Below are 27,263 nucleotides of genomic sequence, written 5' to 3'. Positions count from 1 at the left end.
CTGATTTCTATCGAAAAGTATAAGAATTATATAATTCAACTATTAGATAAGTAATATTTCTTACCGTAAAACCTTTCTGTTTGTCTTAATCATTTGATCCGTTGATTAGTTTATCATAAATGATAGATATGTTCCGTATTACCATCATCATAGTTTGCTATCATAAAGCGAATTCTTCAATTACTCATTTTAAAACCTAAAGGAAAACCCTTCGAAATTGTTTATTTTAAAGTCTCGCTAAACTCAAATTTATATGAATCATAACAGCATCAGGTTACTTTTAATAGACTGATATATATAAGTAATATAAGTAATATATATATATATATATATATATATATATGCGTATATAAATTAGTGTTTGTGTTTAGATGTCATCAAGTTATCGATACCTATTCAGCCACCGAATGATGTTGACGGCTTTAGCTTGATAATATGTTTATTTTATCCGCTTATAACATTGACTTATCCTCTTACTAGATTGTAATTTTTTCTAATAATGTTACCCCTTTTCTGTAAACTATTTATCTATAAAAAGTGTATCACCTTTAATCAGGTCTATTTATTATTCACTATTGTAAAACAAATATCAACCAAAGTATTGATAATCTAATGAAAATTAAATCAAAGAAGCTTGATTTGTCATTTATCCATTAATCTAGAGCTACCTTATAACAAGTCAGTATACCTACGTTAACTTAGAAATGATGTTAAATAAAACTGTATTTGAACAATATTTACTTACTGAAAATATTGATATAATTGTTATAAACTGACACAGTGATACCATTGACTAATTCTAAAATATCTAATATACCAACTGTAGTACTTAAAATATCCGGTATTTTTAACCATACACCCATAGATAAACCCTGAACGCAGAGACTTATATTACCAGGACAAGTTTTCACATTAAAGAGTTTCACCTAAAAGTGATAAAAATTAAGAACAAGGGAGAATAGTAAGTAACTGATCATTAACAACTTAAAATAATGACTATAATCTTTAAAACTCTCATTACAAGAAAATACAGTTGTTAGTAATAAAACACTTAGACGTGAGTGACATCTTTACAAAAACTATTATATCAAGAAAATGTAATATTAAGTTTGTATAGTTTAATTCAATCAGTGAAAAGACATTATCTTATTTGTTTTATTTTATCTTCTTATACTCTTCTGGAGATCGAAGTAATATCATTCAACTCTGGAGTAGGAACTAATTTTATTGATCTGGTAGAACTACTAAGTATTACAGAAATTTAAAATATACGTTACAATTTTCTACTAGCTTCCCTAAAATTCAAGGCATATTTTGTTGATGAGTTCCGCTGAATGTTTCGCCTCCATTCAGCTTAAAAACTTGAGTAATATATTAAAACAAAATGCGTTAGACAATTTAGTCATTTGGTTTCATAACTAAAAGTCACTTTTTTATAAAGACATTATTAAGCACTTGGAACCATGGAATTATGTGGTCGGGTTTAAAATAGGTTAATAATTTATTTCTAAATTAAGTTTACTGTATGGTTCATCGAGTTTCGTGATGAGCGTATAATCAATCAAAATTTAGTTATATCAAACATGAGTTGACAAGTTGATAATAATCACATCACTGAATAGGGTATATTTACTTTGTTTTTCATGTATTCTGTTAATGACGGTCTATAAATCACCAGTGATTAAACAAAACTCAGGGATAAATCTATTATTAAGCTTTACAGTTAAATTATAAGACTATAGAAGAGAGAAACTTCGTAAAAACCCTTTTGAATTCATTGTTGAATTATGTGGTGATAAATAATCAATGGAATTGAAAGATCTTAATGATTATTGTCAGTTAACCAAATCTTTTTACTGATAAATTTTAAATTTCAATAGTGAAACTCCATATAACTAGTTAATAAAGAATAATCTACATTTCCGAAATTATAGAGTAGTGTATGATGTCAAAATATATCACAATTACTATTATAATTTTCACTAAAATCTTTAAAAAGAAATTAAATGAACATGGTATTTATCAAAAGTACTAGTGGATTGCCTCGATATTGCCTGAAGTCGCAAGGTTTATGAGCAAAGATGGATGGTTGCTAGCAGTGGAATCCAGGACTCTAAAATTTATTTCTGGAGTCAAATGAATCTATCTCACTAGTTTTCATGTTCTCCCTATGCGTAGTCGGACTTGGGATCCTAGTACGAAGCACAAGCCAATTGAGCATTACACATGCAAATAGTGTTACATATGACATTGTCACCACTAAAGTGAAATTAAATTTACTTAGTAGTTGCACTGTCTTGTTATGTCTGTTTAACTCTTATCTCTGCATAATTGATCAAATTTTTGTTCATTACATGTTATTTCATTGTCTCAACAATGAGTCTATTCTCATTTTAATATAAATCGATCATTTATAAGTTATATGATATCATGCCACTAACTTCAAAACAACTTCTATTTGATGTTAATTGATAAGCGGTTTTCAGTCCAGAACGGTCAGCTACCAGTTCAATATCATTTCTTATATAATTTATTGGTAAAACTAATAAAGGATTGTAATAATCTGCCATTAAATAAATTGGATTTAAAATTTCACTAATTTGTTCGTCCGGTATAAGTTCTTCAACTTCATTTGTATAGTCTGCATAATTTGTGATTTTAACTGGTTGAGGAACTAATGGTTTTGTAACTTTTTCTGTTAACAAATAATGTTCTGTAAAACAGATGAAAAGGTATGAAAATAAAATTAAATGGAAAAAGTAAACAAATGATATGAAGAGAATGATGAATTCTGTTACAGTTACGAACGTTTGAACTGAAGACACAGAAAGATTGGATGATAAAATTTTTCTGGAACAAATTTGTCCACTTACTGTGACATGAAATATATTAGTTATTGAAATTTACGTCATGGGATTCATCGATAGAAAATAACAGATATGTTATATCCCGTGGAGATTTATGAATGGTAACTTTGAGAACTATTTATGGACCAATATGATATGTTTATTTCCTATTCTATAATTGTTAAGTAACTAAAGTATCCGTATTCGTGTTCCTCTTATTATAAGCTCTATTTTGACCTATAGACCATTGTTATATGATTTACCATTCTTGAGTTATCCCTAGTCCATTAATTACTGTTCCTCCTATTCACAGCCACATTTGGCCAAATCTTGTACAAATGTTATTTTCTATTTTATGGTACTATGTGGTCTGTTTGTTTGGTATATATACCCAGTATGTTTGAGAGTAATAATTCATATTGCAGAGACTGTTATTGGTGTTCTGGACTTAACTGGCTGGGCTAGGCAGAAAGCAGGACTGATAAGTACTCAAGAATGCTCATACGGCTTTTGTGTATCATTGCTCTGATCTATAATTCACTCCTCTCTAATAGGCGGCAATCAACACGTTCATATAATAAACAGGACACGTACGCACACTCACTCGATATAACAAGATACGCATGGAATTTATTTTTTACAGAGGTAAATAAACTGAATGGAGTACGCTATTGAGTCACAACTGGCAACCAGTGCACAAGCTTACATAATCGTTGGATTGTATCATTCTTTAATGACTATTCTGATAATATCAGTATGTATTTCATCAAAATATTTTAGTTTTGAACTGGTTATGATAGAGTTTTGGTGCTACATGACAACAGAATCAATAGCGTGCTCTTCGTTTTGTGTAACCTATCAAATAACGATGACATTGTTATGTGAATTTTCATCCTGTAATACATACTCTAGGAACCTGATGTCTGAATGTTCACAGACTTTATTTCATGACTTACTGAACTTTAGAACACTAATTATACAATTAAATAGTAAATATTTGTTATTTATACAACTGACGTCAACAATTACAGCAGACTGAATGATTTTTAAACACGTAATTTTTATCGGGGATATCTGTTGTGAAAGATACAGTAAGAACGACAGTGTGATATCTAGTAGAAATAATAGGTCACTTAATGATATCAAAGGTCGTTTTAATCATCCTTTATGATCCAAAGGCCCTTCTATCCCATACACACGAACAAATGCAGATGAAGAAATCTAGTGTAGCAGCAGCCTCTGCATCAGTAGACCTCAACATACATAAGGGAAAAACCAAGATCCTCAGATGCAACACGGAGAACACCAACCCAACCACATTTGATGGAGAAGCTCTGGAACATGTGGAAACTCTCACTTACCTGGTCAGTACCATCAATAAACAAAAAGGATCCGATGCAGATGTAAAGGCTAGGATTGGCAAAACAAGGACAACATTCCTGCAGTTGAAGAACATATGGAACTTAAAGCAACTGTCAACTGATATTGAAGTCAGAATCTTCAATACGAACGTTAAGGCAGTTCTACTGTACGGATATGAAACTTGGAGTACTGCCACAACCATCATCAAAAGAGTAAAAGTATTTATAAACAATTGTCTATGCATGATACTAAACGTCTGTTGACAGGATATCATCAACAAGAATCTACTATGGGAAAGAACAAATCAACTTCCAGCAAAAGAGAAATTAAGGAAAGAACGGTCAGGTGGATAGGACATACCCTACGGAAATCACCAAACTGTATTATGAGGCCAACCCTAGCTTGGAATCCTGATGGGAAACGAAAATGAGGAAGACCGAAATACACAGTACGTAGGGAATTGGAAGCAGACATGAGAAGGATGAATAGCAACTAGAAAGACCTGAAAAGGATTGCCCAGGACAAAAGCTTTGATACCATTTTTTTGGACGCCCTACGACATTAGTTTACTAACCCATTGCTATGTCGTCAAACTGACTCACCGTCACCTGTTTGGTATCGATTCTGTACCTAATTGCATAATCTATATATTCATCTACAGCCCTGATTAGAAACTAATTGAAAAGAAGTATTTCTTCACTCAATTTTTATTATCTCACTGGGAATAGACATTGCATTTTGATGAAGTCTTTGAGAAACAGTTCTTTTGAATTCTATTTTTGTTAAATGTCAGTAAATGAATTTAGGACGAGCTGAATACTTCATATATATCTTCTCTTGTAAAAATATACGTAGTTTTTAAGAGTTCAGAATCGAGAAGCCATGAAATAAAAGAAATAATCTAGTCAACTGATTCATTTACCACACATTGATATTATTTATTTTAAAAGTTATCATAGCAATTTAGAATGAAGATTAAATTGAAAATTGTTTCTCCAGAACAATCACTTTCATTATTGCAATAGATACTCAACTTACCTAAGCCTCCGCTAAACAATTCATTTAATTGGATGGGCCAATACCATAAGGCAACTGTTACTATTCTAATTCCTGGATTAACAGAGGAGGCGATTTTCTCTCCATCTAATCCTCTATCACAACCGACCCAAATTGATGTTGGTGTTGAATTACTACCCAAATATTGAGCACCTTGATAATTATTTTTCATAGCAACTAACTTCCCATTTATCACCAGCTGAGTTAGAAAAAAGTACAGTTCGTCTAATAAATTAATTCTTGGAATGAACAATTCATTACAAAATATTATATTACAAAACTGAATTAAAGACAGTAGTTTTAACTTAAGGATGTCACATATTACATTTGATAAATTTATCTGTTGTTTCATACATAAATTCTAGATTTCTAATTTATCTCATTTAAGATGAACTACCCACTATTTATGTTTCCGTCAAGTTCCAAATACATACACATTCACTAAACATTCAACCAATGAATATATCCTGCTCACCAACTTAAAACAAGACGGGACATAAGCCAAATTATGAATAAAAATGATTGCAATCGGTGTACAAACATCTGTAAAAGGAGGTCAAACTGTATTTGATAATGTTCAATGTTAAAAAATAGTCTTGATCTCTAGAGTTTATACTTAAATCAGTGTTAAGATAATATTAAATATCCCATGGCATTACATCGCCATAGGACTATTGGTATAGTGATAACTCTTATGTCTAAGGTGAATGGGTAATTTTTAGTGTTAATGTTAATTGATGTGAAATAATAGTTCGTGGTTATTTTGTACTATACTACTACACCACAATATTAATTACTTAAAAAATAAGATAAATCTAATAGTTTTTAAGATTATATAGTAAATTAGTTGATTTTATGATTACATTTGCCATTAATAGACTATTTTCCAAGTATGCTAGTAATAAATCCATTATTTTGTTACTACTTTATGTACAACAGACCATGTCACCTTAGTCCGGACAAGCCGAACCTTTACCTTCACTTCGCCTTTGGGTTTCGTAACACCTAATGACTCGTGCACATGTTAAACTCCTTGGTCCGTGTTTCAAGACTAGTCAGGTGGGTCGTCTACCACTACACCACAGACTATTAGCCCAATGCAAGGCACACACGTGACCGCCAACATGACAAAATCAAGCCATCAGCCGACCAGCCGAAGCTAGTAACAAACCGACCAGACTCAACAATGCCTGAAGGGAAATGTCATTTTATCAAATCATTGCATTGAAAATCTGTTGATTGTGGATCTAATTATTGGATGAACATATATGATCTGTATAAATTACCTAGTTATTTATTGTTTACAACTTTAATTGTAAGTTTTTCAATCGTATCAATAGAGTTTATATTATTCATATACATTCTCTCTTAATTACTTAACTAAATAACTTTGTAGTTCTATAGTATATGGAGCCATAAAATTATTTCTTTTTGGAGAGTATTCACCTTTTTAAATAAATATGGTTTTTGCATGGGAGCTTATTTTATATTCAGTAATATCATACACTTAGTTTTACTTCTGTTGCATTATTCAGTTACAAATTCTGAGGATAAAAGTTACTGAAATCTAGAAATCGAAACAATGTATAACTAATAATTGCTATTCTAACAGATCTTATGACTTCCAAAGCTTTTCAGATTTGTTTGAAAAATTTCGACTTACATTCTACAGGTTTACGCAAAATTTAATATTCTTACAGATAGTAAAGTTACCTGGGTGATTTGTAGAAATCTGCTTAAAGTTATCTTATTCTCATTGTAAACTACAACTGACACCCCATAGCCAAAAGTCTTTAAGATTTTAAGACTATCTTCAGCTTTACAAGTTCATAATGAAAAGTGACATCTTTTAGTTGACGAAATACTAAATAAAGTCTCTCACATTGAATGAAGTAGAAGAATACTGAGCATAGATTCGATTATGTAATCCAAAAAGCATTTTAATCTCATTTAGACCTTGAAGGTTAAAGTTCATTCCTTCGAAAGATGTTGTTGTATATTAATCAAAACTCATTCATAACTATCATTCTCAAACCACACTAATTGGTAGAAAATTCTAAACCTTACCAAAATTACTGACTTTAGAATGCTTTTAAGAATTTCATATTTATGAAAGATTTTGAAAGATAATTAGTAACATCAGTTTGTAGGAGTGTATGCAAAAATTCAACTGATGTTTATTAGAACAATGTAAGAAAACCAGTACTTGTAAGATAGATTCAATTTATTCTAAACAGAGCAAATGTAGTAAATCTCTTTTTGTCAGATTAAAGATAACTGTAATGAAATGACTTAACACAGTGGAACATCTTAGTTTTGCTTACCCACTTACTTTCACTCATTTAGTTGATTTTAGTTGATTTCTATTGACTGATTATTTAAACAATCATTTTAATCAGATTAGTTAGTATTTATTGGGGTTCTCTACTTTAAATGCCTAAACTTGCAATAATAACAATACACAACAATCTAAAGGAATGTGTGTGTTGTTTATGATGGATAAAAACAAATTGATTTTATTCTGGCAAGTTGGTTCTTGCTACGTTAGACGTTGTTATAATAACCAATTTTACGATGGTCTTATTTAATCAAATACTTACTTTTATATTTTGTGCACTTTTGCCCCATGCAACACCAATATTTATCCATTGATTAAGTGTCTTTGTAATTGGACTGCTAACTTTCCACAGGGTATCTGCTGTCCTCAATTCAAATTGCAACATCCCGTTGTTAATTGAAAGAGAAAAGCCTTTTCCTTTTTCTGGAGCTATAGTTAAAATATGTAGGAAGTGAATAATACAAATTAAATAAATGTTTCAATCACCTTAAATATATTATTCATGATTAGGCTCTCAGAATTTATCAATCACTGGCTCCATGGCATTTATGATTATTTAAAGTTATGAAGTAGTTAATCCAACAAAATTGGGGTTAAGCGTTCGCGTGCAAGATCGATGGTTCTGGGTTCGATTTCTGCATACGGGATCGTAGTTATGCACTGCTGAGGAGTTTCATACTAGGACGAAACGGCCATCCAGTGCTTCCAGGATTAAAATGATTGTCTAGCTTACATCGACTCTTGAATTCAACTATTAAGAACTACTAAGCTTTACACAAAACCCCTTTCAAAAAATAAGGAATTGTCACATCAGCCTAGGCTGTAAAAATTATTCAATTTTTCACTTTGTTTACTTGGACTTTTGTCAAGTTGACCTTTATCGTTATAAATATAAGAGACTTTTCGAGATTATGGAATTTTCACAGTTTACTCAATAACAAATCTCAGCTAGATCACCGCTGAAAACCTGAAACCATTAGTCAGTCGTTTAGTTCTAGCATGGGACTCCTAACCAGTTCACATCCATGGCCCGACACCCAAGAATCGAAACCTGGGTCTTTGGTCTTGTGTACGAAAACTTAACTTTATGACTATTGAGCCTAGGCCCAATAGCATCAGTGTCTAACTTCAACTAGTTCATGAAGTTTATTGGTTTCTACGTATGCCTTGAAAAGTATATCTGCGAGTACATTGTTCATAATAATAAATACTTTTAAATACCAATACAGCTCATCAATCATAGATTGGCCGATTACATTTAAAGCTTACCTGTTGATATAAGGACTTCTTTTGGACTGAATGTTTCGGTGGTGAATTGAAGCCAAACGGACAAACTCAACCCATAATCACATTCATTAATATCCAATAAACATTGTTTAAAGTAATATCGTTCACGTGTAATGTCATCCAGCAAGCAAATACAACTTTCATTCTCATTTGAATTAATGTGTATACTATCTTGAGTTTTATGAATGCCAGGACTAGTTAATCTTCCTTCTGGCAGGGTTCCATTTAAGGATTTAAATAAAGTTTTCTGCATGTTATTTAAGTCATTGTAAATTGGACCTGCGGTACTTAGTTTACTGTCGAAAAACGATAATCTGTCGTATATCGATCGCGTCAGTATATTACGGTCTGGAGCACGATCAAAGATAAATGATTTCTCAAGCACTCTTTTAAATGACCAATAGTGGTTTGCAGTGTTTTCATATCGAACATCTGTACGCAAAGGAAAGAATAATAGTAACATGAAAACCCTGGTCAATATAAAGCATTGTGGTTGGCAGAGTGTAACGAATAGTACTAAGTTGTTACAGTTCAACACTTATATACTTTCTTCAAAACTATATGAGCATTACCTATCAAATTTAAAATTCTGATTTATTTTTACCAACGGTTGAATATTGAATACAGATACAACATTTTCATCATTCGTGACTTTTATTATGTTCTACTATTGAGTACTCTTTCCTAGAAATGTACGGTTTATCATTAAATTACGGAATAATAAATATATTTTTGTTATACCGCAATGAGTAGAAAAACTGTACTCCGGACTTTTCGCGGCTTAATATAAGCCACTTCTTCAGAGTAAATGAATAACCGAATAAAATTAACACGAGTCTAAATGGTACAAAGGAAACAATGCAGAGTATTTTTAATACAATCAAAATCATAGTAGGTTTGAATATGTTAATGTCAATGTCTAGTTATTCTTAGTCAATGAGAATTTGTGTGACCTGTCACTTTGGTAATTTATGTATCAGAGTGTTAGTATGAAAAATGTATGCATTTGTAAAATCAAGTAGTGGGTATGAAAATAGGTGTGTGTGTGTGTGGAGAGTAAATAAGGTCATATTTCTTTTCATTGATATCATGAATGGATCAATGTAAGACCACCATTGAGAACCTGGAAGTACTTGATGGCCGTTTCGTCCTACTGTGGGACTCCTCATCAGTGCGCATCCACGATCCTGTATGTGGGACTCGAACCCGTAACCTTCGGGCTGGCACATGAACGCTCAACCTGTAGACCACTGAGCCGGCATCCAACGGTCTTAATATCTACAGGATTGTTGGGAGGTCTTTTCCTGAAATTTAAGTGTTCCTTTGCACGAGTCGAGATCTCGCTGGAAGACTTCTCATTATAGAATGTATCACAATCAACACAACCTAATCTGTAATCACTGAGTTACATAAGTTACCTCTTGTGTAACGGGGGGCAAATAACCACATATTTTAGTGGTTAAAATAACTCAGTCATCAAAGTGGGTCATGTCAGTAAACCGAAAATATTTTTCATAATCAGTATGTAGACAATAATGGGATGATATTGCAATGTACAGATAATTCCATGTCGTTTACTGTTATCATTAAGATCACTTGTATTGTGATATTTCATGATGTAACAACTGAGATTATAAAAGTCTTCAGAATAAAATCTTAAATAACTACCACTTTGAAGACGTTAAGATTACCAGCACTAACAATAAACTTGTATGAGGAGTCTACTGATATATTTTGTGAGACTATTATCCTTATTCTGTGGAATGTAAATCTTACATTGAATAAAATTTACCAGTAAATGTCTGTTTAGAATCATCAAAAAACAGCAACAAAATAATGAGGATAATAAAACACCTAGAACAGCCAAATCTTCCTGCTGTCTTCACTCAGCTTCGAATTATTGTTTTCAATTTGAAGTTGATCTATTATTCTCAATTCAGTTACAACTATTAATCGTATAAAACAAACATACCTTGATAGATAACAGATATATCATTATATCATCTAAAAAGATAATGGAATACTAGTACATATATACTAACCACTGATGGATACATATTATACGAGAAGCAAACACACTATCTAACCACTCGAAGTTGGTTAACTGATAACTATAAATCACGAGTGGATTTCTAGCAGAAATATTTAAACATCATTACAAATAACTTATTACTATAGCAAAACCCATTGATGAATAAGGCACTATGATGCTACCGTTTAATGTAAACATTTTAATCTAATACCGAGAAAATTTTAGAGAATTTTAAATTATTCATTAAAAATTATTAGTGTTTTTAAAGATAACAACTACGATAAACTTCTAATTCGTAAAAATCTTCTTACCTACTAAGTCTTCATTGGGTAGTTCATATTTTGGAACTGGAAGTTCAATTGGTTTTGGACCTGTATCATCTTCAAAAGATGGTAACTTAATAACAGGGGACACGATTCCAATGACGGTTGTGATGGGACTGATAGTGGTAGTAGAATTTTTGGTGTTAGAAGTGGTGGTTGCATTTGTGGTACTGTTGGTGGTTATCGGACTGGTAGTGTTAGTAGTAGTGGTTGTATTTGTGGTGTTGCTGATGATGGTCCAATTGGTAGTGTTGGTGGTAGACTTATTCGTATAGGTAACACCTAATGTTAAATGTAAAAATTAACATTAATTCAAAAAATTAATCATTTAAAATGATTTAAGACAATACAGTTATTAGTAATAATCAAATTCAGTTAGAAAACCAATAGAATTCTCTGCTTAATAGATTGATGTTTCTTCTGATCTAGAGACTCTTCAACATCCATGACACTACGTACGAACGAGTTAAGGATTTTCAGATCTCGTTCCATTGGTGCAGACTTTCTAGTTTGAGATATTCACGTTTTAAAGTGACTTTTATTTAATGTCACTTGCTACCATTTCTTTCATATTCAACTTGATGGAACTGACAAGGTAATTTACTAGATTCGGTGGAATCCATCTCACTATCAGTCACTATTTGTCCTGTGATTATCATCAGATAAAGTATTTTGTGGGGAAGTATTCAATATACAGATATTTTGTACAATCGATTGATATTTTCTTATTATGAAATGTTTTGCTACTTGACAATTTACGGTTGTTCTGATTAATCAATGGTCAATTTATAATTATAGATTTAGGGGTTATTTAAATAATTCTACACAAGATATCGGTAAATGACGGTGATTTTTCCTTAAAATTATTTTTTGCTACTTAAATATCCACAAATCCAACTAGATTTCATTCATAATCAAATGATATCTTCTACAGTAATGTCTGAAACATAAAATTGAATTTGAAGAGAAAATAATGATGAGGCCTAGTGACAAGCAATTGAAAAGGATATGTTCAACAGTTAAATGTTTCTCGTAACTCCATGTAAATGTTCAAGATTGGATTGTTGGGTTTTAAACTAATATGTTTCATAGTATTTGACAGTGTATTTACTGTTTTGCTTTTTCAAAAGCCAATGAATTGATAATCGTTTCATAAGCGAATCATTTTTACTTGCAACTATCTTTAAGAACATATTCAACCGACTAGATTTATATTAACAGTAATACTCAGAATTTTCCACAAATTTCTGAAGAATTGCACAACATCACTTTCAAAGATTTCATTTGGTAGAGAGTTAATCACCCACTATTTTATACTTCTCTTTCATAAAAACGATATCTTATACACACTAGTTAAATATTAAGAACAATGCAGTATTATTCATTGTTTACCGCTAGAAGTATTGGAAATAATAGTATTTGTAGTAGGTTTGACAGTAGTGGTAGTAGTCGCAGTAGTAATAGTAGGACTAATATTAGTTGTGTTAGTCGTGGAAGTAGTATTGGTAGTTGCAGTATTCGTTCCCTTCAAACTAGTAGTGGTAGTAACAGCAGTAGTAGTACTAGTAGTTGGATTGACAGTTGTAGCTTTATTAGTAGTAGTAGTAGTAGTAATGGTTGTATTACTTGTCGTCGCCGTAGTATTAGTAATAGTAGTTTTAGGAGTTATAGTAGTAGTTACCATGGTGGTATTGGCAGGAATAATAGTGGTAGTAGTCACGTTAGAGGTAGGATTAATAATAGTTGTGTTAGTCGTGGAATTAGTATTAGTAATGGTAGTATTTCTTATCGCCGAGGTGCTAGCGGTAGTAGTAGTAGTAACAGTAGGACTAACAGTGGTATTGATCACAGTAAGAAGTGCATTGGTGTTAGAAGTAGTATTAGTAGTGGTAGTATTCTTTGTCGTCACCATAATGATGGTTGTAGTCGAAGTATTAGTAGTAGAAGTAGTAGGACTAACAGTAGTAGTTGTTGTAGCAACAACAGTGGGACTAATGGTAGTTGTATTAATATCAGTAGTAGTAGGACTAGATGTAGTCGCTAGCATAGGATCAACAGATGAAGTATTTGAAAGTGTATTTGTTGTAGATCTCAGAAGCAAAGATATTTGTGTTGCATTTGTTGCTGATTCCACGGTTGATACAGTTGTTAACACTACTGCTTCCGTCATATTTTCGCTAACTGTCGTTGCCGCTGTTGTATCTAGTATGCTTGATTGGCCTATTTGGTAAATTAATAAGAACAGTTTTGAGAGATGTTATTGTGGTGTCAACAGAATCAATGTAAAGTAAAAAATTTCCACTATTAAAAGTTTCTTCAAACATTTTAGTTTTCTCCATAATTTCATAGTCCCATTTAACCGATGAAGCTAAAAACTTATTTTTGTGTAAAAATTACTGATCTCAAAGATCTACATCACCATTGTTTTACAGAACTGATCTGATGACACTGTTCATAAAAATATTGTATGTATTCTCCTCAATTTCATTATAATTTAAACGATGTTTAGTGGACAGTTTCTCATCCTAAAGGATATTTAATGATTAATAAGTAGTGAATTCACGTGACAACAGAAAACTTTCAATTTGATAATTAAATTGAATATAATTCGGTTGTGGTGAAAGTATAGGTAGTTCGAAGCATATCGAAAGCAATTTTAGAGTCATTAATCGAATCTTTTTTCCCAAATTCTTGAAACATTTGTCTGAAATTAGTTGAAACTGAAGAAGCTGTAGCAATTTATCCTTTGTTCAGTCCCTTAGATTTTTATGAATGTAATTTTGATAAGTATTCCAACCTTCTACTCTCAAAATAAAGTTTTCATTTCTTGTCATTATTATATTGTTTTTGATCTTTTAATAAAACAATTCTTGCATATGTATGCTTTCTTACTTATTCATCAATGTTGAGGCATCTGATCTCATCAAATCAATACTGTTCGGCTTGTTAACCCAACAAATTTTTGCCTGATTATTTGTTAGGAAACAATTTTCCCAAAGATACACAAACTTATACTCTGTAACTGAGCATTACTGTTAAGTAACCTAATGACCATTCTGTGAATCTGAAGTTTGAAAATGAGATCTTTGAAAAGATTACACCCCTGAGTCTTCTTTGGTTTTATAACTCATTGAGAGTTTTCGAACTCTACCTGTAGCTCTTCTAGGGTGACTTCCCATTCCAACTACAAGTAATGAAGGGTTGGACATAGGGTCAGTAACTCCATCCCATAGAAACAACCTTGCTAAAAAAAACCTAACCAGAAAACAATCATTCAAACGATTTAAGCTCTAAATTTGAGAAATGAGAACTCTTCATTTACAAGAGCCATGACACCTCATCGTCAAAGCTTAGGTTCTTCGGAAATCACAAAGCCGACATCCCTTCTAACAACCAGGGCAACAATTAATTTAGGTACATGGAATATACAGACAATATAGGGAAATAGGAGAGCTAATCAAATAACTGTGAAGATGAGGAGATACAACTTGGAGGTTCTCGGAATCAACGAAAAACAATGAATCCAAGCTGAACACAAATGATCAGCTTCGAGACAGATGCTATTGTACTCTGGTCATCAAGAAGAAAACATAAAGGGAATTGTACTGACTTGGTTAAAAGAACCACGAAAAGCACCTATAGGATGGCAATCTCATGGGTCCAGAATCATCAAAGCATTCTTCACAACAAAGAGAGAGGAGACCACAATCAATGTTATCCAATGCTATGCACGGACCAACGACAGCAATGAAGATGATAAAAATTAGTTTTATGAGAGGCTTCAATAGATCGTAGAGACGTGCTCAAGAATGAACCTGACCATCCTGCTGGAGGACTTGAACGTCAAAGTCGAAGTGGACAACACCGAGTATTAAGATATCATGGGATGACATATGCTACCAGAAAGGAATGAGAATGGCGAAAGATTTGCAGATTTATATGCATTCAACAAAGTGGTTATAGGGTGGCATAATATTCCCCCACAAACGCTTACACAGAGCTGCATGAGTCTCACAGTATCACACTACAGAGAACCAGATTGATCATATTTACATCAATAAAATTTTCAGGAGATTCATGGAAGACTGGTTGTGACCAGGATCCAACTTGAACTAAAGAAACACAGAACAACTGGAGAAACAGTATTGTAAAGTTTTAGTGCGACCTAATGGCAAACTCAACGAATCTAAGATAACTCCAAGCCTTACAAGATCTACTCGCAGAAGGTGAGACTACTATGGAGGACAGTTGGAAAGGAATAAAAGAAGCACTAACTTCAGCGTGCCAGGAGGTTCTGGGCCGCAAGAAGCATTGACGTATAAGATGGATCTCTATAGAAACCCTGAACAAGACTCAAGAAGTTAAGAACAAGACAGCAATTGACAATAGCCGAACAAGAATAGTGAAAGCCAAGGCACGAATAGAATACACAGCAAATGGGTAAGGAGGAGCATTGGAATCTAAAGGCGGAAAAACGTGGAAGACCTAGCAACGACAGCGGAAAAAGGTTCAAGAGAAGGAAATATGAGATGACTATATGACACAACGAAGAAACTACCAGGCAAGGATAGTAAACCGGAGAGAACGGTCAAGGACAAAGAAAGAAAAACCAATCACTTATATTCAAGAACAGAGGAATAGGCGGGTAGAACACTTTAGAAAAATCTTGAATAGAACAGTCACACTAAACATACAAGATATCGAAGCAACACACACAGCTCTTCCCATAGTTGTCATCCCACAAACGATCGGCGAAATCAACATGGTCATCAGACAAATCAAGAGTAGGAAAGCAGTAGGACCTGACAACATACCACCTGAAGCATTAAAGTCAGACAGAGGTAACTGCAAACATGCGCCACGTTCTATTCACGAAGATTTGGGAGTAAGAATAAGGAGGCATCACATTACTATATTCACTAAGCGAACTTCCCAATAAAATGTTGCTGAACCAAACAAAGAAGTCAATGGACATTCACCTTCGAAATCAACAATCTAGATTTCGTGAGAGTCGATCATATACCGACCAAATTACGACACGGCAGATCAGTGTTGAACGATCATTTGAATGACACTCATCGCTGCATGTCATCATTCCTGATTATGAGGAAGCACACAACAACGTGGATAGGAGAAATTGTAGAACATTCCCCAACACTATGGAATATGTGAAACGATATTATATTATACAGAAATCCTACGAGGACACAATTTCGTTCATGGAGGCAGTTCGCAGATGCATGCCAAGTAAGGATAAGAGTGTCTGTTATCATCCTTTGTTAATTCTTCTAGTAAACAGATGGGTTATTAAGACTTCTACATCTCAGGCGATATAATGGACACCTTGGTTGCTGCCAGCTGACTTTTACTTTTCAGATGACCTAGCCCTTTTATCCTAAGAACAACAACAGAATCAGACAAAGATAACTAGAGTAGCAATGGCTCCTATAACAGTAACCCCTCAACACTCCCATTGAAAAAGGCAAAATCCTGTTAGACTTGATGACGAAGCTTTTGAGGAGATAGAAACCCTGATATATCTAGGCAGCATCGTTAATAAACAATTAGAATTTGACGCAGATATGAAGGCACGAACTAACAAAACTATGGCACCACTGCTAAAACTGAAGAATATCTACAACCCAAAAGAACTGTCAGCCAACACCGAAGTCACAACTTTCAATACGAAGATTGAAACACTTCTGTTGTACGGTGTTAAAGCATGGAGAACCACCACAACCATCATCAAAAATGTACACGTGTTCATAACCAACAGTCTGCACAAGATACTCTGGATCTATGAATCAGAGATCACCAGTAACAACTTACTGTAGCAGAGAAAAGCCAGATGCCAGTTCAGTAGGAAATTAGGAAGTCACTGGAGATGGATGGGACACTCATTACAGAAATTATCAAACTACATGACAAGGGAAGCCCCAAATTTTCATTTTCACGGTGGAAGAAAACAAGTAAAAACCAAAAAGTGCATGACACGGTTTAAATCACGATCTTATCTCTGTAATTTTATTGAAGAACACAACTTTGACGAATCGGTTTTTTTTTCGGTAGCTTCTTACCGTACATTACACTCACAGTTAGAAAGATATTCATTTTAACTATTGAAACAGTCATGATTGATAAAATTAGATCACAAGCATATTAAGCATACTATAATAAATATAATAAAAATCGTTTAAGTGATAGTTTAATTATTACAGTTTATTTGTTTATACGAATATTCGTCAAGATTAGAACGAATAGCTTGACAAAAATTGGGCGCCGAGTATAAAGAAGTCATTATATATGAAAATTATATTTGAAATAATCTCAGCGATTGAAACTTAAATAAATCATTCCAACGTTTCGTTCAGCTAACTTGTCTGGACTTCTTCAGGGTAATAATCAAAATCAAAATCATCAAAGAAATAGTGTTTTTTATAACAATCATATCAAAATCGATACTACGTTAAACCAGTGATATTTGGATGTTGAATTTTTGTAAGTACGATAATATGAGTAAGTTAAAGCAATTAGTCCCTTTGATGAATTCTATAGTGTAATAAGAAGACGAAGATTGACATCAGAAGCGCTGTAAATGTGGGCGAATAAGAACAGCTTAAACAGAAAAGATGGTATTCAGCTAGCAACCATTTGGCAAATAATCATCAACAAGTAATTGGACCCTTTCCTTCTTTATTCAACCTGTTTATCTCACATGAATGGTTATTTCGACTAAAATCAATTTGAGTTATGTTTAGCATCACAATTATGTACTTGATATTTAAATTCACTTAGTATTGTTTGTTTGAATCTTCCCATGGATGTTTAGGACGGCAACTGGTCAGTCTCTACTTGATGATTCTCATTTTTACTTGCAATTCAATGATTCAGAAACAATTTTTCAACCTTCAATTTACACTTTTATTTTTACTTCATATAGAAACATATCAACACCGAATATCATTCATTAATAACTCATTCTTACACACACATACACACAATTCATCCAGTCTCCTTTAATTCACATCGTTGAACTTTTCACTTGATTCTCATTCAACTGACTCATATTATCCTGTTTACAAAAATTCAACATCCAAATATCACTGGTTTAACGTAGTATCGATTTTGATATGATTGTTATAAAAAAACACTATATATTTCTTTGATGATTTTGATTTTGATTATTTCCCTGAAGAAGCCCAGACAAGTTAGCTGGATGAAACGTTGGAATGATTTATTTAAGTTTCAATCGCTGAGATTATTTCAAATACAATTTTCACACATAATGAGTTTATTTGTTTGTTATAGAGGAAGAGACTGTTAATAATATTAAAGAAACATTAAGGTATATTTATGAGAAATATTGTTTTCAATAAGTTGTTATAATATTCTACAGTTATAAATTCAAATTATTGTTCCTTGTAGATAGGCAAGTTTAAGGTAGATATATCTTTTCAATATCTCATTATATGAATTTAGGATGATCAGTGTATACTGTTAACTGGAATAAATTTATTTTCACAGTTGAAAGCATGAGTCAGTTGAAGCTGGACCACCATGGAAAACCTGGAAGCATTGGATGGCGGTTCTGTCCTATTGTGGCACTCCTTAGCAGTGCGCATTCACGATCTCGCCTCACGAGATTCGAACCCAGGACCTACCAGTCTTGAAACGGCCGTCCAGTACTTCCAGGTTTTCCTTGGTGGTCCAGCTTTAATTGACTCATGCTTTCAACTATGAAAATACTGAAATCTCCACACAAAAAACCCCCTGTGATAAATTTATTTGTCAATTTAAATTGTATGAATAATAACTAGAATAAATACATTTATAAAGAGGATAGTTATTCAAAATAAAAACCTTAGTTTTATTTAGAAATATAATATGCTCTATCTCTTCTTTTATTTTGGTCGACTACAGGTTCAATAAGGTAGCAGTCATCTTAGTTATAAGATAATTTAATTTGGTTAATATACGTACGACTTTTCCTTTAGCACTTTCATAACTTAAGTTTACTTTAATCATATATTATTGTGATTACTAAGATATCTTAGCACTATTCCATTTGCTAAAGTTGTAAACACAGGAAGAATTCAATAAAATACCACTTAACTGAATTCATACCATTCTATATATTACTTACTCTTCAATTAAACATTTTATCTGATACTAATAACACTATTAATCCTCTTAGCTAACTTTATACATTGGTCACTTCGATATTAATAACCTAATTTTACTAACATCCCTGAATCTATATCCTGTTATTTTAAAAGATGAAATTTCCTTAAACTTGGCAATCCATTTTGGAATACTGAATTGAGCTTATAACAATAGTTCCTGATAAGAATTAATTGAAAGAATATTCTTCGTTCAGCTCATCCATCTTTGTTTAAAACATAAAGTAACGTATGATTAATGTGACAGGAAACAGAAAGATCAATACTGTAAACTACTGATAAGTGAAAATCGTCGGAAGAGAACATATAAATAATTTTCTTAAGTATGCATTTCAATGGGGATGTGTGTTCCTTATTGTTTCCATATTACTTAGTTAATAAGGATGTATATTAACATTATAGATTTACGGATACTGTTTATAATGTTAAACATCTCGTTTTGTCGATTTTATGGTTATTTCTACTGAATTAACTAATAAATGATTTTCTTGACCTAACCAGGCCATAAATTTTGCAAAAATAATTAAATTGAGAAATGACAGGGAATGTAACAGAAAAAATGAATACTGTTCCCTATTATTTTTTATTAAAACTTCAGAAGCTGAGTCTTTCCTGTAAAAGTTTAGGATAACTTTTTATCAGTATAGGGTAACGGAGATTGTTGAAGTTTATTAAAATCACGAACCGATCTAAGTAAGAGAACCACTAAACACCTGTAGGTACTGGATAGCTACTTTTTCCTGGTACGGAAATTTTAAACAGTGAGTATCTAAGACCGCACAAATAACTGCCCAGTGCCTTAAAGTTTTCAGTGTTTGTTTAACTTTAATCAATTCTTGGCTTCAATAAAAAATTTTATTTACCGTTATTAAAAGATATTTTGAAGCAACATTTTTTATAACAATATTTACAAATTATTTGGAGTAACCATTTTTATCCAAAATATTCTGTTTTGTTCTAATTCCAACTTTAATTTTACCATTCATGTAAATATTTCGATGAGACTGTAATTTACGGATGAACCGACATTATAGCTGATGTCGGTTCGCGATGAAAGCACTAAATCTAATTCCTAAACCTAATGTTTAATTGTAAATATTAATTCTAATTCCTTACACTAATTTATAACTCTCATTGAACCGAAGTAAGTAGGTGAACATCACAAGATCATTTTAGCGTTGCTCAAAGGTCGTCCATAAATTGTAGTCCCACCAATATTTCTAGTTCAAAATGTTGCACTAAGATTTCTTGTAAACTGAAGTGGAATAAAGTGATGTGAAAGAGCTTTACTACAATTCGACTTCGAGTGAAAACTTAGAATTAATTTCTACTTCTAAGTAAATAGTATTAAGTACCTCTCTATGAGGGATACAATATTCTTAATGACTACCTCATAGATATACTTCTAAAATATTATAGGAAATCAATGAAGGTATATATTTATTCAAACTAGGTTTTCCACATTTAACACAACATCTACGTGATATGTAACTTTACACTTTTGAATATTAGACATAAACATCATCGGATGCCGGCTCAGAGGTCTATCGGTTAAGTGCTCTGGCGCGAGACTGGTAGGTCCTGGGTTCGAATCTCGTGAGGCGAGATCGTGGATGCGCATTGCTGAGGAGTCCCACAATAGGACGAAACGGCCGTCCAGTGCTTCCAGGTTTTCCTTGGTGGTCTAGCTTCAATTGACTCATGCTTTCAACTATGAAAATACTGAATTCTCCACACAAAAAACCCCTTCTGATAATATTATTAAAATGAATAATTTTCAACTTTTGTTTAAACTAAGGATATTTCATTTATTTTTTTGTTAAAATTGATCAGATATTACTAATTACTGTGGTCACTTTTTCAAAAAAGGATAAAATATTTATCCTAAACTGCCGTAGTAATTAAATTGTCAACAATTTTGATTTTTTCTGATTAATTGTATCAGAAAAAGACTATTGAATAGAATATAAGTAAATTGTTATATTTGTAATATACCAATGAGTAGAAAATTTAGATTTTCTGACGTTTCGTGACTCAGTGTAAGCCACTTTTTCAGAGAATAAATAACCGAATTGAATAGAATGTTAATATGAGCTAAATTCATTTGTTTCGATATGTACAAGCATAATCTAACATTTTATGTACCATTTTAAACTAATCATTGAAATATTTATTAAAGATGTTTTATTAACATTCAGAGTACAGTATTGCTATTACTGTGGTGTATGTTATTTATGTCTGTCGATATAAGTAGTATATAATACCAACCAGAAGTGGAAAACCTGGCAGCAGAAAACCAAGAAGATCAAGTTGAAGATAATAGAAGAGAAAATAAGAAGGAATCATCAACTGGAAGAATAATACAGAATGTGATGGACAAGTGGTAGGAATTTGCAAATGAAATATTCAGTGTATGGTTCTCATGTTTTACAACGACATCCCGTAATTGTGTACATAAAATACATGGATTGTCTTCAACTCAGTCCTCAATCATTACAATTCAGCCTTCCATTTCAAAAGACATTTTAGTTAGAGATAATAATATATAACCTAACTGGAAAAAATCATTTTATTAGTTTAAATAATTTCTATAGGTTTTATAAGAGACTGATCAACTGCACCCCTAAACATTAAAGCGAAGATATAATTAAACAATATCAAGTAAATTTAAACTTTATCTCATTGCACAAGCAAGTGGCTATCAGGACTCAGTAGCTGAGTGGATAACGCGATGGCGTTTGAAGCGAAAGGTACTGGGTTTTAGTCTCAGATTGAACATCAACACTGAGATGCAGGTACATCCAGCTGACGAGTCCCACATAAGACGAAACGCGAGTCCTGGATTCCACTGCTAGCGATTATTCATCTTTGTTTTACAAGTCAGTTTACATAAGTGATCGATGAAATTTTCCAAGTTAGTAGATTTTATTGAAACATACTGAACACTAAGAAGTATTAGACAGTTACATTATACTAATTTATGACCCCTTAAAACCGTTTATGATGGTTATCATATTATAATATTACTCTCTAGGTTATATTAAAATATTGGTTTACAGTATACAAGATATGTAAAAATGAATTTCAATATGGTAATAAATTTATATTCAGAGTATATTTAATGTTAGCACATAAAATTTTAATCAAATTCTACTGTGTGCTCATCTTTCTGAAAAACATTTAAAAAATATAGTTGTCTATCAGCTCATTAAAAGGCATGATTTATCATAATTTTAAGTTTTAATTATATCATCTTCTTATCTAATCTTTTATTTCTCTCTCATATCTCGTTGTTGTGTTACGTAAAACATTTTCCTACAGATTATTCAATAAATTCCTGCTTAAACACAACAAATAATAAAGCCATCTCAGTCATTATAAAATATTAGAAGTTAAGCTATTGATTATTATTTTAGTAGTTCAGTTCGTGAGTCAATTTAAAATAGACCACCATGGAAAACCTGAAAGCACTGGACGGCCGTTTCATCCTATCGTTGGACTCCTAAGCAGTGCGCATCCACGATCACGCATCACGAGATTTGAACTCAAGACCTATCGGTCTGGTGCGCGAACATTTAACCTCTAAACCACTCAGCCGGCATCCAACGGTGTTAATGTCTAACTTTAACTAATCCACGAAATTAAGCGACACATCCACCATTGTAATTAATGATTTACTATCAGAAATTATTATGAAAATGAATACAATAGTCAAATTCTAATAACCAAATTATTCAACTTAATAAATGATACATGATTTCCTTATTGATTACATGAATAATTACTGCCTTGACAATTCTGTGTAATATTATTTCTTTTAGAAACCTCCTATTATTAAAAAATAACAAACATTACAGATGTAAATGTTTAATAGATTTAATCAATTCACTTTACTTACTGGTATTGGTAGTAGTAGGAGCTAAATCAGTAAAAAGAAATAAAAGAGAAAAATAAAACAATTCATTAATATATCAATACACTTTAAATTACTTAGAAATATTATTAAAATGTATTTCTTTTAAAACTATGCAAACCTTAAGACCTAATGAAATAAATTGGGGTTTCATGAAGATGAGTGTAACGTATACAGTTTCATAAACAACATTTGATTGACTATTGTTGAACGATGAATGGTTAGCTATGTACACATAATGTAAAGTTTACAAGAGATATTTTCATAAGATTGAGAAATTAAATAGTCTCTTATGAAAACAAATAAGAAGAAATAAAGAGAAGGCAAAAAAAGAAAGAAAATTATATTCAATGTTATCATGCGCTATTCAACATTCAATTCTTTTCTTTCCTTCCTTCTTCTTCTTCCTCTTCTTCTTCTTTTCCTTCTCCACTGGAATCATTATTTTTTCTAATTTTATTGAAGACTTTCTCTCGAAATGATAATACCGTTTAGTTTACTTCCGAAAAGACAACTGAGTATCCTCGACGCATTCATTATTTTACTACAAAAGAAAAAGGAGAAATAAAAAAGTAGAAAACATTAGTGAGTAAAATTATTAAGTTAAAAAAGCTTCTTCTTAACATGAATTAATTTATAGTCAGAGTTTAAATGATAAATTTGTTGTTAGTGTTGTTATTGTCGTCGTTGTTGTTTTAAAGTACATGTTTATTGACAATATGATTGGTTATATATTGTTAAGTATTGTTCTTTTCCTAGTTAATTTTCATTGGTTTACAATACAATATGAACTTAAGTTGATTGAAAAAGTATAATTGTTATTTAAAAACAATTAAGAAAATAAATGATTTATTTATAAAAATATCATACATATATAATAAGCTGTTACCGGTGAAGTTCAACCAGGTCTGTTGTGAGATAGTAACTCACTGAAGACAATGGTGAATGGTGGCGCAATTTCGTGGACTAGTTGAAGTTAAACATTAACACCGTTGGATGTCAGCTCAGGAGTCTAAAGGTTAAGTGCTCTGGCGCGAGACTGGTAGGTCCTGGGTTCGAATCCAACGAGGCAAGAGTGTGGATGCGCACTGCTGAGGAGCCCCACAATAGGACGAAACGGCCGTCCAGTGCTTCCAGGTTTTCTTTGGTGGTCTAGCTTCAATTGACTCATAATTTCAATTATGAAGAATACATTAATAATAAAGTGATGAAAATACTTAATTACACATTATAGAAATGGAACTGGAATCTTGTTCATTACAGATACAGTCTACTATTTACCATTGGTTTCATATTTCTCTAACTTACTTATTTACTTACACCTGTTACTCCCAATGAAGCGTAGGCCACCGACCACATTCTCCTACCCACTTTGTCCTGGCCCTTCTTTTCTACTTCTATCCATTTTTTGTTCATTCTTCTCATGTCTGTCTCTATTTTTCGGCGTAATGTGTTCTTTGGTCTTCCTCCTTTCCTTTGACCTTCAGGATTCCATGTGAGGGCTTGACTTGTGACGCAGTTAGGTGATTTCCTCAATGTGTGCCCAATCCACTTCCAGCGCTTCTCCTTTATTTCTTCATCCACTGAAATCTGGTTTGTTCTCTCCCACAGTAGGTTGTTGCTGATAGTGTCTGGCCAACGGATCCAAAGTATTTTGTGTAGACAACTGTTAATAAACACCTGCATCTTCTGCATGATGGCTTTCGTAGTTCTCCACGTCTCCGCCCCATACAGTAGAACTGTCTTGACATTTTTATTGAAAATTCTGATCTTGGTATTGGTTGACAATTGTTTTGAGTTGCAGATGTTCTTCAGTTGTAAATATGCTGCTCTTGCTTTGCCGATCCGCGTCTCCACATCTGCATCAGATCTGCTGTGTTCATCAATGATGCTGCCCAGATATGTAAAGGTTTTCACATCCTCAAAAGCTTCTCCGTCAAGTGTAATCCGACTGGTGCATGTTGTATTGTATCGGAGAATCTTGCCTTTCCCTTTGTGTATATTGAGATCTGCATGTGATAGCCTAAAGTGCATATCGAACAAATATTAAATGACATTAATAATTATAAGAAACTATTCAAGTTCATTTGTACAACCTTTTGTTTTAACAAATAACATAAGCAAAGTTGCATAAGTTGTTACGTGCATAATTCAAAACAACGAGAATTAACTTGGTTGTTTTATTATTACAAATGTTTAACCTACTATTAATCATGAGGTAGAAAAAACTGAAGGACAGTAAATGTAACATTTATTTTTAAAAGTTACCCGTATATTGTCTTGAAACAACTAGTTACTTAGTAACTAACAATAAACTGTTGATTTACAACTATTGTCTTTACATGTTAGTTATTTGTTGACAAAAGTTTTAAGAATAACGGTTTAGTTTCAAATTTAAAAGTACCTTGAAATATGAACAATATGTTTAATAATGAATATCTGTTCATAATTCTTAAGAAAATCCTATTCTCATTTAAATCTTTGTTTAGGTTAAAGTGTAAAGGCATCTGACTGGTTGATTTATTATATATTGTTATACTCCATCTGATTAACTAGGTCCATTTGACAACATGGTATTTGCATCTAATAAGAAATGTATTGGGATATTCTATTCTATATATATATATATATATATATATATATATATATAATTAGCAGTTTAGTAAAATCCTTACTACAAAACTTGAAGGTTTTAGATGTGGTCTCATACGAGGTTGTCCATACTCATTGCTAATGGTTGTCGAAATGAAACGAAAACATTTTAAATACTGCTTCAGGTTTCCAACGATTTCTAGCTTTAAATTATTTGTACTCAATAGCTTAATAACTTCGTTTTTTTTCGCATTTTATGCACATAATGGCATTTTAAACCAGTACTTACAGTTTCATATATAGAATCTTTATTTGAAAAATTGTTGATGGTTTGTACTGTCTCCATTTTTTCAGTAACGAATGTTTATTGTTGAGAGATAATACTTGATGCTCGTAGTTTACAAAAATTCAAAGGTCATCAAGTATTTTTTTAAAACATCATGTTTAAATATATTCAGAAAATAACCAATAATCTCGAATACTGCCAAGAGTTGACTAGTTTGTGAAAACGAGAACTGACTGTAGTTCAGTCAAAAGCACTGCTGTTTCCTAGCGACCATACCACCTGGGGGATAAACGTTTTATTTGACGAAACTCCACTGCCATGACTACCGATACAAAATACCCAGTTAGCTGATGGACACTTTTAAGAAGACCAAAATACGACCGAACATCTATCTGTATTGGGCTGTTTTTTAATGCTCTTTTAGTGAAAGTATATGAAGAAAAATCTTTGAATTCAACTAGTCTGAACAGAATTCTCGACTTAATAAACTATTATATGTTAGCACTACATTGAAAGATCTATGTTTGTCTATAGGTTAACTGGTAATCAGCTGGAGCTTGGTTTATAGAGATACTTAGTATAGCATTCTGATGTAATACATTTAAAATGAAATGGAGTTTTGAATTGACTAGTCGAAAACTCCAAGTATGTGTGTCGTTTCTAAACAAGTGGTAATTACTCATCCAAATGCCATTGGTTATGAATTGTTGTAAATTTTTATGTAACTGACTTCTAGATTAATTGACTTATCATTTAGTCTCGATTGATTTTTGTAGTTTGCATCACTCTCTCATGTGAATTTTTATCTAAACTATTTCACTCATGCAGTCCATTTGTGAGGGTGTCCAAATAGTAAGGGTTAAGTTGATGAAAGAAAGTTTCTACTTCCTAAAGGTAGAACGACTGCAAAGATGAGGCCAATCATTACTATTTTACCATGAAATGAAAATTAGTGTCACAATGACGTTGTGATTTATAATACTTTTGAGATCTCTCTCGCTATGGGGGCTTTAACGGGTGTTGCACTTACGTGTTCTGGTGGAAATTT

At 32.4% G+C, this 27,263-nt stretch overlaps 1 protein-coding gene across 1 annotated transcript in view; it reads right to left on the bottom strand.

Moving 5' to 3' along the window:
- Positions 1–26,275, bottom strand: part of Smp_153600 (hypothetical protein) — a gene marked incomplete at both ends in the record, with an annotated part of 32,198 nt that extends 5,923 nt beyond the window's left edge. The window contains 8 exons of the mRNA XM_018789348.1: positions 746–926; positions 2,442–2,713; positions 5,247–5,463; positions 7,865–8,031; positions 8,872–9,321; positions 11,233–11,317; positions 23,323–23,343; positions 26,219–26,275. Coding sequence (XP_018654800.1) covers positions 746–926; positions 2,442–2,713; positions 5,247–5,463; positions 7,865–8,031; positions 8,872–9,321; positions 11,233–11,317; positions 23,323–23,343; positions 26,219–26,275 — 1,450 coding nt within the window. The remainder of the gene's footprint in view (positions 1–745; positions 927–2,441; positions 2,714–5,246; positions 5,464–7,864; positions 8,032–8,871; positions 9,322–11,232; positions 11,318–23,322; positions 23,344–26,218) is intronic.
- Positions 26,276–27,263: the final 988 nt, after the last annotated feature.

The sequence above is a fragment of the Schistosoma mansoni genome, chromosome W, assembly GCF_000237925.1.
Source record: "Schistosoma mansoni strain Puerto Rico chromosome W, complete genome".
Classification (NCBI taxonomy): domain Eukaryota; kingdom Metazoa; phylum Platyhelminthes; class Trematoda; order Strigeidida; family Schistosomatidae; genus Schistosoma; species Schistosoma mansoni.
The sequence above is the reverse complement of the archived record's forward strand: the minus strand, read 5'-3'. Positions and strand labels throughout refer to the sequence as shown.